This window comes from Nothobranchius furzeri, chromosome 13 (genome assembly GCF_043380555.1).
Source record: "Nothobranchius furzeri strain GRZ-AD chromosome 13, NfurGRZ-RIMD1, whole genome shotgun sequence".
NCBI lineage: Eukaryota > Metazoa > Chordata > Actinopteri > Cyprinodontiformes > Nothobranchiidae > Nothobranchius > Nothobranchius furzeri.
Genome location: NC_091753.1, coordinates 60,704,371 through 60,717,686, shown reverse-complemented (window position 1 = coordinate 60,717,686; position 13,316 = coordinate 60,704,371). Strand labels below are relative to the sequence as shown.

Below are 13,316 nucleotides of genomic sequence, written 5' to 3'. Positions count from 1 at the left end.
TAGATGCCTCTTTCCAAAACCACATACTGGATGATGTTGATGACATGTATTTCTTTATTTTGTGTGTTCAGGTAGATGGTAAAGATCTGATGAACTGTCTAACCAGCCGGACGCTCATCACCAGAGGAGAAACAGTGTCCACCCCCCTCAGCATGGAGCAGGCTCTGGATGTACGAGACGCTTTTGTTAAGGTAAAAGACAAAAAGCATTTCAATTCATAGTTAACCGTGCTTGTGAACTTGTTGTGTTTATGTAATAAACAATATTTGTGTACTCAGGGCATCTATGGGCGTTTGTTTGTGTGGATTGTAGAGAAGATCAATGCAGCCATTTTCAAACCTTCGTCTTTACATCCCAAATCTCTCAGACGCTCCATTGGGCTGCTGGACATCTTTGGGTTTGAAAACTTTGCTGTTAACAGGTAACAAACAGACTCTGCAGCCAGTGATGGGAATATTGGTGTTTAAAATGACAGTGTTGCTTATGGATTTAGTGTTTTCAGTAACTTGTGGTCAAATTAATAACTCTCTCCATCGTTATGATGTCGTTTCCATTACTAATGCAGCACAGGTACGTTACTACGCTGTAGTGTAAAGCGCCTTGGAGTCCTTACTCTGAGAGGCGCTATACAAGTGCGGGTTATTTATCATTTACTACTGTGTAATCCAGCAGCATTCAGAATTGTAGTCATTTCTATTAAGAGGGAATGCAAACTTTCCTCTTTTTTTATCTAAAAGTAAAGCTATAATACTTTTTCCTGGTAGTTACTTTTATAATATAGTAATTCAGTTGCTAACTCTGTTACTTTTCTTGAAGTAGTAATCAGTAACTGTAACTAATGAATTTTTAAAAACAACTTGCCCAACACTGCCTGCACGTTTGTCACATCCCAGGCTGGTTATGTTTCACTCACAGGAAACTGGTGGAGTGCACCTTAGTCTGACAGAACCAGAACAATTTCATGTAAACATGTCGGTGACGATACAAGAACAGCACAAGTGGGAAATGATGTCATCTCTTCTAGGGTTGGTCATCGAGCATCGACTGGAACCGGGAACAACTGTTAGTTTTTCCCGGAATCGTTCAAAGTTTTTATTTCGATTCCTAGAATGTTGACGGAAGAGGAATCCGCGGCCGATCTCCGTGAAAAATAAACGTGATCTGCAAATTGTGATCAAGCCTTTTCAGAGCTGATCACACCAGCTGTCTGTGTGCAGCACGAGCCCCCTCCCCCACCCAGATATAAACAAACGCGTCTGCCAAACTTTTACTCCGTAACGTAAACTAACTCCTGCAGCGTAGAGGAAACGTGTTAAATACGTCAACACGGTGGATTTAATAGAAGCTTAAAGAACAAACTCTGGACGGTGTGAGGTGAGTTTGTCTCACTGCAGAAATAACAACACACACGGAGCGTCAGCAGTCAGACGCAGCCGCTCACCAACACTCGTGTGTGTGTGTGTGTGTGTGTGTGTGTGTGTGTGTGTGTGTGTGTGTGTGTGTGTGTGTGAGCATCAGAAGGCTGAACAATAACCTGTAGAATAATTAAAGTCATCATGCTAGAGCAGCTTCTCTGTGGTGGACCACACCAGCTTCTGCCACAATAAATAATAATAATAATAATTATAATAATAATAAATGATACAAAGCTGTGAACATTTTAATTTCCTTTCTAAACTATTTCTGTTGAGTTTTAATGTTTAAACCTGTTAGCTTGTTACTGACAGCAGCTACGTTTAAGCTTCACTTCCTGTTGTGACTGAAGCTGCTGCAGCATGGAGGTGTAGACTCAGCCATCCTGGACATGATCATCCTGAGAGTTTTAGCTGAAGACAGCTGGACGTTTCTGGATATGTTGGAGACGTTTAGCCTCTCATCCCAGAGGCTGCTTCCACACTTTGGTTGTGGTCAGAAACAAACACACTGGCTGTGCTGCAAGTCTTTTTCTTTTTGTCTCCATAACATGTTTTTGTCTACATGAAGGTGATGTTGTTGTTCATAGAGTTAAAATTCATGTTGAAGTTAAGATTACTTCATCAAGTAGGACCTGTGGTTAGCTGGCTCATGTAAAGCATGTCATGTCTTCAAAGAATCGGAATCGAAACGAGGAATTGGAATCAGAATCGTTCAGACCCAAACGATGCCCAACCCTAATCTCTTCTCCTCCTGCCCTCAGCTTTGAGCAGCTGTGCATTAACTTTGCCAACGAGAACCTGCAGCAGTTCTTCGTCCGCCACGTCTTCAAGCTGGAGCAGGAGGAGTACAACCTGGAAAACATCAACTGGCAGCACATCGAGTTCACCGATAACCAGGACGCTCTGGACATGATCGCCATCAAGCCCATGAACATCATCTCACTCATTGATGAGGAGAGCAAGTTCCCAAAGGTCTCAGTCAAACTTCCTCTGTTTGTTCCTTCAAGTCAGAAGATAGTTAGCAACCGAGCTGGCAGCCAGTTCACTTCACTTCAGTCTTTATTGTCCCTCATGGGAAAAAGTGGAGCCCTCGTGCAAAATCATCTACTGAACATGTAAGAGATGAAAGGAATGGAGAAGTCTAAAAAAATTTCAAACAGTTTCTTCTCAAAGATTTTATTAAAGAAAACAGAAAAAAAATTGCATTAAAAAAATAATAAAAAACTGTTTATCTCCATCTTGCCGAGACTTTGAGTGGATTAACCCTCTCACCCTGATGCCCTTCCTTACTTTACTTCCCAACAAGGAAAACTCAATCAGCTGTTTCAAGAGGAAAACATACCAAAAAGTGGTTTTACATCTGCACCAAAATGTAGACACTCAGTAACAGGAATCAGCCAGCGAAACATGAAATGTTCCTCAGGAAGTGCAAGCCCAAATATGGACATAAATGTGCTCGTTTCCAAATTCTATCTAAGTTAGGTTCCAGCGTGAATGCTGATGTCCTAAATCAAGTTTTTATCCGCTGACATTTGTTAATTCTAATCGGCTTCCATGTGTCGCAGGGAACCGACACCACCATGCTGAACAAACTCAACTTCCAGCACAAACTCAACCCGAACTACATCCCACCCAAGAACAACTACGAGACTCAGTTTGGGATTCAGCACTTTGCTGGAGTTGTTTTTTATGAAACAAGAGGTCAGGATAAGTGTGCGTGTGTGTGTGTGCGTGCGTGCGTGTGCGTGTGTGTGTGTGTGTGTGTGTGTGTGTGTTAGTAAATCTTAGTATGTTTTAGCTGCAGAGTCTAAATGAGCTTTTTGGTGCTCTCTGCAGGCTTCCTTGAGAAAAACAGGGACACTTTATATGGTGACATCATTCAGCTGGTCCATTCTTCTAAAAACAAGTTCATCAAACAAATCTTCCAGGCGGACGTTGCTATGGTAACAGATGCATTACTACAGTGACACGAGCCTGCATGTATCTGAGTGACGCTGTGCTTGAGGCTAGTCTTTAGGAGGAAATGTTTCCTGCTTGTCTTTTTGCTTCAGTGTTCGTTCGTCTCTCGCTGCACATGTTTTTGAATTTCCTGTTTTGTAAATGTTACATGGAAGTGATTGACAGGTAATAGATCAACTATTAAATATCTGTAAACATATTTTAGTGCTATTTTAATCATCAGTTAACAAAGAAATCAGTGAATGAATGATATTCCATGTAGGCGTCTTTTATCTGAGTAATGTCGCTGTCTTCTCTGTCTTTCCTTTTCTACGTGTGGTTTATGTGTACGACCTGCTTGTGTGCTGCTTCTGCCAGTGTCTGTGTGGTTATGGTCCTGCTGCTGCTACACTTCTGAAGGTAAAACCTGAACTTCATCTCCAGTCTGCTACGGTTTCTGGATTTCTAGGTGAAGAAGCTGCAGAAGCAGCCAGATTTTTTTATGTTGGGGTCACAGTTCAGGAAGAGCAGAAGGTTTTCATTGTTGCTGACCCTGATCCTGTCGTTGCTCTCTGGTTTAGTGTGCATGTGACCGTGGTTGTTTTTGTGTGTTTAGGGGGCTGAAACCAGGAAACGCTCCCCCACTCTGAGCAGCCAGTTTAAGAGATCTCTGGAGCTGCTGATGAGAACTCTGGGTGTCTGTCAGCCGTTCTTTGTTCGCTGCATCAAACCCAATGAGTACAAGAAGCCCATGGTGAGTAGTGGCAGCATTCATATGGAAGACATTTACTTTCAGGGCAGGACTTTAACTGGTGTTTTAACAAAGGTTTAACATTTAATATGCTTGTTGAATATTTGATCAGATATTTGTTGTTTTCTTCGCAGCTCTTTGACAGGGAGCTGTGTGTGCGTCAGCTCAGGTATTCTGGTATGATGGAGACGATTCGGATTCGGCGTGCTGGATATCCCATCCGCTATACGTTTGTGGAGTTTGTTGACCGCTACCGGGTGCTGATGCCTGGAGTCAAACCAGCATACAAACAGGTAAAGAACGTGTGTGAAAAGTTGCTTTATTACACTTGTACCTGGTCAGTGGTTTTATGTTTATTATTCCATAAACAATCAAGAGCTCAGGGGCATTTTTGTTATTTATCATCTGAGTTGCCAGGGTTTGACTGATTGTTTCGACATATTTTTGATCAATTTTCTCAGGTTTGGGTCATTTTTACAAAGTTTAACTGCTTTTATTCTCATGTTAAGTCATATTTAGAAGAGGAATATTAAAAGCAGTTGAAACATAAAGAATCTACATGCATCTCATTAAAGACCAAGTTCACTGTTCGTGTCAACACACCTGCAGTTGTCTCTAATGTCAATGAATGACTTGTAAGTCGGTCTCTGTTGGGAAGAAGCTCTTGCCTTCCTGTTTCAGGAGCACAGAGGAGCAGAAGGTTCTGCTGTGGAGCTCCCCCCCCCCCCCTCCCTCTCTCTTTCCAGCTGTTTTTAGAGCAACGCTGTGGCGGCATCAGAGAGCCCTAGGTTGTTTAGAAGTGGTCAGACGGTGGCGGTAATGCGATCATGTCCTTTTTACAAATGCTGACGTGATGGCGGTATAAAGGGGGCATGGGGGCGGTCTCCACGCTGCCACGGACTTCTGTTTATTTTGGATATAACTTGCTTATAATTGCAATCCAAGCCGTGCTCGTCAAGTTTTTTACCAAGCCACTCCTAAAGCCTGCCGCACACGAGAGCAATGAATGACCATCTGCTCAGCAGATACCTTGTTGAATGCATCTGATTTTCACTGAGTTTCCAATCGATCCAAGGTACCGTTTTATTTATTTTTCTGACATGCAGACAGGGCGGGGGCGGCATCTGAATACGTCTTGGAATTATCTGAGCACAGAACACGCTTTGATTGGCCAATAGAATATTTCAGCTCAGCCAGCAGCTCACATAATGCGCTCACGGTGAGTTTTATCCCCCGTGAGGCAGAAAATATCGAACTGGTCAGATATTCACCTCAGCGTCTCGTGAGGCAGAAATCTCAGTGAAATCAGGCGCACACATCGAGGTGTCTGCTGAGCAAACGGTCATTCAAGGCCGTTTGCTCTTGTGTGCAGCAGGCTTTAAGGTCTCTGGTAATCTGAGCTCCAGATCTAATGGAGAGAAGCTTCTGGAGCGCTGCAGCCTCCAGTTTATCATCTCAGCTGCTTCGCTTTACAAAAACAAAACTTGTTACCTGTGTTTAGTTTTATTTTAATAGTTGCCGGTTGGAGCTGCGCAGTTACTCCCCACCTGATCATGACATCTCCTGTTGTACAAATGGTAAATGGCCTGTATTTGTATAGCACCTTCTTAGGCTTCTACAACCCCCAAGGCGCTTCACAACACGATCAGTCATTCACACATTCACACGCTGGGGGGATCAGCTACAATGTAGCTACAGCTGCACTGGGGTGCACTGAAAGAGGCGAGTCTGCCTAACCCAGGCACCACCGGTCCATCCGACCACCACCAGCAGGCGAGGTGGGTTAGGTGCCTTGCCCAAGGACACAACAACAGCATTCTCTGGTCGGAGCCGGGATGGAACCTGCAACCCTCTGATTATTGAACTGCTCTCTCTACCTCCTGAGCTACTGCTATCGCAGTGAAGGAGTAGTCTGCATTCACAAGTCTGGCGTTGCGTATGCTGGCATGGTGTGTTGATACAACACACCGTTACGGTAATATCGCGATGTCGATGAAAACGTCCAAGCGCTTCAAAAGGTCGATACCTGTGAGCAAGGGCATGGTCCTTCTCTCACAGACGTAGGCGGGATGTGTCAAGCTCATGGGCCCTATCGTGAACCGGAGCAGTCTTAGAAGACAAGATCACTGGAGAATCAGAGAGAACACGGACAGTTAATGCACATGGAATCAGTTCTGGAGCCCCCCCCCCCCTACATCCAAGCAGACGCGGTCATAAAGAGACTTGCTCATGAATGTAAAATCTGAACCCGTGTCAGTGCGCTGCAGGAAAGCACCTGTTGCACAATGACCTTTACTGTGGGCTTACCACCCTTTCCCTGTGGCAGGAGAGGTCCCAGTAGTATTTCGTCAGGCTCGGCACCAGGGGCTGCTGTCCGTGGGGGTGTCACTTATCATCAATGTGGATGGAGCGAATTGAGGGTTTCCTGTAAGTCAGAGCCAATTAAAACATCAGATAGCAGCGTCCTCATTTTATCTGGCAGCAGGTCCGCAGAACACGGGGTTGCTGCCCCTCCCACCTGAAAATCATTTACAAAATCTTGGATTCTTGTGACATCCTGTTGCAGATTGAAAAGCTGCGATTTCATGCTTCTCATCTCAGCAAGCTGCATTTGGGAATCGTTTCTCATCTGTAGTATGAGATGTTAATTGTTTAATTTCCTCTGAGCCTATTTTTAATGCTACAGGTCCTTTAATTTGTTATAAAATTAATGGAAGCTGAACAAGTAACAGTTCTTTCCAGGTTGATTATAAATGAACTTGTTACAGGAGAAATTTTGTGTTTTGAATGAACATTCAGGCAGAACCGTTAAGTAATGACAAGAAATATCACTGCCGACCTTACTAAAGATGGCTGGTCGAAGCTGTGGTCTGACCACTCTCAAGATGGCGGTTTGATGTGCATGCGCCATCCATCACCTGGCGGTTAGCAAAGATGCTACCAACTCCCTTTCTCACACCGAAGTGTTAAAACGCCGCTAAATCAACTCGAACGACTCGAATTTGTATCCCTTTGTGGGTAGCGGATTTAGAAGACACAGGGGCGCTGTGTCGATCGATTTTCCGGCTACAGTTTGTAAGTCCATTTTTGCCGAAACCAAAAGCTAAGCTTAGCAGCTAAGCGCTAAGCTAGTGGACCTGTCAGCTGATTCAGGCAAAATAGTCCAATTCTGCAATAGAACTGGCTGGCGCGAATAATCGAACGTTCGTGAGCATCCGTATTATTATTCGGCCTAATTTAGACTGGACAATATGTATCGTCTGTGGCGATTCCATGTAAGAAGCTTAGGTAAGCTAGGCTATTTTAAGCGACTCAACGGGGTGACTACCGATCAGATCGGCGGCCTGGGAGCGAACTCTCGGTGGAGATCTCAATCTCCGTTACACAAGTTTCACGCAGTGAAAAACATATTTAAACATATATTTACGTGCAGATGACAGCCGGAAAAATCCGTTCTTTGCTTATGAAACTCCCAGTAGCTTTAGATGGAATCAAAATGGCTGCGTATGACGTCAGACTTAGACGAACAGAGATGAGTCAGCGCCTCCTTGTTTTAAATGGAGATGCTGCCCTCAAGTGGTGCAGCACGAGATAGTACCCTTTTTTTTCACCAGAACATCAGTTTTAGTGTTTTATTATCTAAAAATGTCTAACAATGTCTAAAATATGTCTCCGACTGAACAAGAAACGTTTAAACTGTACAAATATCTGGCTAGGGCTCGCCATCTGTAATGAATTAGATTACGTGTTATTTAATAAGCCATAAGGCGTGGGATTCCATAGGAAAATATGAAATCCACCTTACGGATCTGTGAGTTACTTAAACCAGAAGATTGGAACTTTTTATTGCAGGGATTAGATAACCGAAAATCACAAGCATCCTAAAGGACCTGACTCACCCTGCTAACCATGTCATCTTCCATCTGGTAAACAATACAGGGCAATAAAAACACGCCACGAGACTGTAGAACAGCTTTGGTACAAGAGCCATCACTGAACTGAATGTTGCTGCTAGGAGGTCAACAGTGATTCAGCTGGACAGTTAGTGCACTACAGCACCTTTATGTTAAGCTAGCTCGCCCTGATACCTCAACATGTGACTGTTTACATTTATATTATCTTTATGTTTCAGTTTGTAGTTTTCAGTTTTACGTGTACCACGTTTGCATTTATACTTTTTTAATATATTTTTTGCATCTTGACCTTTCTGTGTGTGCAGGGAGTGGCCTGGGGTAGCACATGCCACCCTTGGAATCTTATTGGCCACCCCAGGAGCCACCACACTAATTTACCTTTAAATCGGCTTTACATTGTCCAGAAAAGGCTTGGGGGTAAAACAAAAAAAGCAAAACCATTGGTGCCACCCATGCAAGTTGTGCCTCACCTGGGCCACCCCATTTTAAAAGCTCTGGACACACTACTGTGTGTGTGTGCGTGTGCGTGTGTTTGTGCGTGTGTGTGTGTGTGTGTGTGTGTGTGTGAGAGAGAGAGAGAGAGAGAGAGATCTGTTTTAGCTTTATTTAACTTATATTTTACTACCTCCTTGTGTGAGCTGTTTTAGTTAAGTGCAAAGTCAATTCTGTTGTACATCTTTGCAATGACAATAAAATTATCTTAAATTTTGAATTATCAGGAGGACCTGAGAGGAACCTGTCAGAGGATCGCTGAGGCTGTGCTCGGTAGAGATGATGACTGGCAGATGGGAAAAACAAAGATCTTCCTCAAGGTATTTTGTGCTTTTAGGTGTTGAATTGAATTTATTCAGTCAAAACATTTTAATAATATAATCAATAAAACATTACACTACATTTAAAGTGGCTTGTAAATAAATCCTTTAAAAATCATACGATGTGGTTTTCTAGATATTTTTTCTCATTTTGTCTCGCATAGCGGTGAGGATTAGCTACATTTTTGTTAAGTGATCAATCAGAATCAGAAGTTTTTGTTGCCATATGTGTGCCAAGTCACAACATTAGGAAATTGCTGCGGTATTTTGGTGCAGAAGGTAAGATAGAAAAACATTAAGAGATAAGCAAATGTAAGAACTAATAAAACACTCATGATAAAATTATTAATGTAAAAAGTGGCAGGAATTAGAGAAGCAGCTATCTACTCCGTGTAGGTACTAATCTGAGTGTTTGCTGAATGGTTCAAGCACAGCATCGGGTCACGTGACTGGGACCAATCAACTTGAGTGGGCTGCCCTAGGATGTTCATTCACAAGTCCAACTGTCGATGGTGATGAAGATAAGAATTGAACCAGAGGAGAGATGATCTTGAAAGGCCAAAAGCTTGCAGTTTATCCAGTAAAAGATAGTGATCAACTAGATCGAATTCCATGCTGTAGTTCTTTGTAAACACAGAGCGGTTTTGTTTACCTGTTCACTTCAGTGACGTCACCATCAGCGTCAGCCTGAGGAAGTTTGCAGCCGCAAACGAAATGTAGCGGGAAAACAGGTAAACGAAACTGCTGTGTTTTAACTACAGCATGGAATTAGAGATGCGACACAGCAAGAACACACCTAAGATGAACTAGATTTGGGAAGATCTAAAAGATTGGCATCAGTACAATGAATTTCAAAAGAGCAGTGGTTGTAGAAAAAGGTTTTCTGAAGCCAGATTGGCATTGAGTTAGTAAGTTAGTCATGTTGTGGTGTAGAAATCTAGCCCACGACATACAGAATCAGCCTAGAGACGGGGATAAAGTGTTTAAATAAGAATTTATTAAAATGGAAACCAAGGAAGCAGCATAAAACAAAGCTGAGTTCTTTCACCAGGGAGTCGGTGCGGAAAATCTGTGAACAGATGGGAGTTAGATCCAACTCGAGGAGGGAATAAGGAATCGGAATTGTGCGGAGGACTTACGGTCTGGAGAGGAGGGAACTAACTCGAGGGAGGAGTGGTTTGGTCTGAGCTGAGAGGGTTTTCCTGGGACTGAGATCCAAAAGGTGAGATGTGGAGGGAGCTGAGCTTGTGGAGGTCCAGGAAGCTTAGGTGGGCAGCTGGAGGTGGTTCTGGCCAGGGAGCGGCTGAGAGACAAGCAGGTTGGAGATCCAGATGATAGGAGTTCCAGAGTTCAGTCAGTCAGAGATGAAGGTGGAGGTTTTATCAAGAGCAGGAAGGGTAAATGCAAAAATCCAAAATCCAAAACACATCTAAAATCTCAAAAGGTCCAAAGAGCTCGAATATAATACTAAGAGGTGGCTTAGAAGGTACCCAGGTAGAGTAATCATCCAGCGAAGTGCAGAAGTCTCCCAGCTGCTTAAATACACCTGGCAGATCTGCTGCAGCTTGGTCAACCTCCAGACACGCCCACCTGCAGAGGGAAAACCCAAGAGACAGGGAGTGACAGCAGGAATACACCTCAGGCCTAGTCCACACGTAGCCGGGTTTATTTAAAAACCAATATCCGCCCCTCCAAAAACTTGCATCCACACCACCACGTTTTTAAATAAGACTCTGTCCACACGTACCCGGATGAATACGTTGTTAAGGACATGCCAGACCTGTAGGCGGCAGTACTTCCCCCGTTCTTAACCTCGTCCTTCGTCTGTGGTCTTCCGCAAGGAGCAGTAATTCCGCTTGCAAACACAAACAAGCAAAAAGCGCTTGGACAATTGATAAAGCGAGCGCAGCTCTGAGGGCATCATGCTGTCGGCTAGTGTGAACACAGGTCGCACACGTGATGTCAGCATTTTTTTGTCGTGGAAAGTGACGTTGCGGCCCTTAAAACTCCGGTTTTGTCCGTCCACACGCAGACACCCAAAACGGAGAAAACGCAGATCTTCACTTTGGCCGGAGTTTTTAGAAAGATCCGTTTTCATGTGAAAAAACTGTTTTCGTGTGGATGACAGGCCAAAACGTAGATCCCCGGCTGCGTGTGGACAGGGCCTCAGACCGTGACAGTTATTATCTGAGAGATGGTCATATGATTGTGTAAAGATTAATTTCTCAAACACTTTCACCACACAGTTGATTATTGATAATTGCCTGTAATTATTCAACATTTGTACGTCACCTCCTTTATGTAAAGGAATGACTTTAGTGCATTTCCAAGCAAAAGGCACTTCACAGGTATCAAATGACATATCAAAAAGGGCAGCTAAAGGTGGTTTGATAACATGAGATGCAAGTTTGATAAACCTGCTCTCAATGCCATCAGGGCCCGGACCATTGCTAGAGGAAAGTCTATCAATGGCCTGTTGAACTTCGATTGAGGTGACATGTCTAAAGTTAAATTAGCTAGAACAGCTGTACAAATGCGAGTTATCTTGGGGTCCAAAAGAGTCAACAGGTGGAGTTTGGGAGAAAATTAAGCTAAAGGCATTGGAGATCGTAGCTGGGTCATTAGTTATTTCATTGGTAACCATCATATTATTCGAAGCATTAGTAGTCTTGCCAGCTAAGGTGTTAACGTTCCTCCAAAATTGCTTTGGGTCATTTGTGAGACTGTCTCTATAATAAATGGCTTTGGCATTTCTTGTTTGTGTTGTGCATCTGTTTCATAAACGTTTGTATTCTGCCTGATCGTCAGGTAATTGTGTTTGTTCATATTTTGTCCAAGCCCTATCCCTTTGTTTAAAAAGATTAATTAGGTCACCATTAACCCACCATTAACCGATTCTGTTCATAACCTTTATGGACAGGATTTCTAGGCGCAGCTAAGGTCTGGGGGGAATCCGTTTTGGTGGCCTGAGGATCGGGTCTCTGCTTTTTGCAGATGATGTGGTCCTGTTGGTTTCATCAGAACATGATCTTCAGCTTTCGCTGGAGCGGTTCGCAGCCGAGTGTGAAGCAGCTGGGATGAGAATCGGCTCCTCTAAATCTGAGACCATGGTCTTGATTCAGAAAAGGGTAGAATGCCTTCTCCGGGTCAGGGATGAGGTCCTGCCCCAAGTGGAGGAGTTTAAGTATCTCGGTGTCTTGTTCATGAGTGAGGGAAAACTGGAGGGTGAGATCGATAGGTGGATTGGTGCTGCATCTGCAGTGATGCGGGCGTTGTACCGGTCTGTCGTGGTGAAGAGAGAGCTGAGTCAGAAGGTGAAGCTCTAATTTACCGGTGGATCTACGTTCCTACCCTCACCTATGGTCATGAGCTTTGGGTAGTGACCGAAAGAACCAGATCACAGGTACAAGCGGCCGAGATAAGTTTTCTCCGCAGGGTGGCTGGGCTCTCCCTTAGATATAGGGTGAGAAGCTCTGTCATCCGGGAGGGGCTCGGAGTAGATTTGCTGCTCCTCCGCATCGAGAGGAGCCAGTGTAGGTGGCTCGGGCATCTGGTCAGGATGGCTCCTGGACACCTCCCTGGTGAGGTTTTCCGGGCACGTCCAACCGGGAGGAGGCCTAAAGAAGACCCAGGACACGGTGGAGGGACTATGTCTCTCACCTGGCCAGGGAACACCTTGGGATTCCCCCGGAGGAGCTGGCCCAAGTGGCTGAGGAGAGGGAAGTCTGGGAATGTTGACAGAGAGTGCAGGAACATTGGGAGAGAATGTTTGTCTGAATGTTTTGTCTTCATGGAATGTAAACACACGCTGAGCAGAACCTTCTGGATTTAGAAGGTCAAACAGAAAGTGGATTTATGCTGTAGATGAAAGGTTGTGTTGGTCAATAAAGGAGAAAGTTGACCCTTTTGGACGTTGCATCAGAAAGGTCACCCACTGGATTTGAAACCCCTTTGAGCTATTTTGAGGCTTGACACATGTAAACCATGGCTTCTGGTCATGACACCCTTCTTGTAAATATATGTTTATAATTTTGTGGTCTGCAGAATCTGATCCTATCTTCTGGACATTGTTGAGTATTAAGAGAAATTAACAAAGGAAAAACTTTTTAGAATTAAACATTACAATAAAAAGAAATGTGTTAATAAATGTTTTGTATTGGTAATTTAGTTTACTAATACAGTTGAGAGTTAATTTTGAATAATTTAATTAAGTGATCTGAAAGCTTTTGATTTTTTCTTTGTTGTCGTAATCAAATGACTAAAGAATGCAACAAAATTCCCTGCAGTGCCATGTCGCCACGGCGCTTTCATTGACACACCTTGATGGCAGCATTGTGCTGTTTTGCTGGCATGTGTCTTCTAAAAAGGGTTGGAATGAAACTGATCATTTAGGCCCAAGAATTATCCCATATTTATCTTAACAGTAAAGCAACTGGTCATCGTAACGTCCAGCTTTTTCCCAGCAGACTGGGAAAGAACCAGTTTG

The 13,316-nt window shown here is 43.7% G+C and overlaps 1 protein-coding gene across 1 annotated transcript in view; it reads left to right on the top strand.

The window, feature by feature from the left end:
- Positions 1 to 13,316, top strand: part of myo7aa (myosin VIIAa) — a 184,608-nt gene that overhangs the window by 104,634 nt on the left and 66,658 nt on the right. The window contains exons 11-18 of the mRNA XM_070543727.1: positions 72 to 191; positions 279 to 421; positions 2,177 to 2,387; positions 2,981 to 3,116; positions 3,252 to 3,358; positions 3,970 to 4,107; positions 4,239 to 4,397; positions 8,738 to 8,830. Coding sequence (XP_070399828.1) covers positions 72 to 191; positions 279 to 421; positions 2,177 to 2,387; positions 2,981 to 3,116; positions 3,252 to 3,358; positions 3,970 to 4,107; positions 4,239 to 4,397; positions 8,738 to 8,830 — 1,107 coding nt within the window. The remainder of the gene's footprint in view (positions 1 to 71; positions 192 to 278; positions 422 to 2,176; positions 2,388 to 2,980; positions 3,117 to 3,251; positions 3,359 to 3,969; positions 4,108 to 4,238; positions 4,398 to 8,737; positions 8,831 to 13,316) is intronic.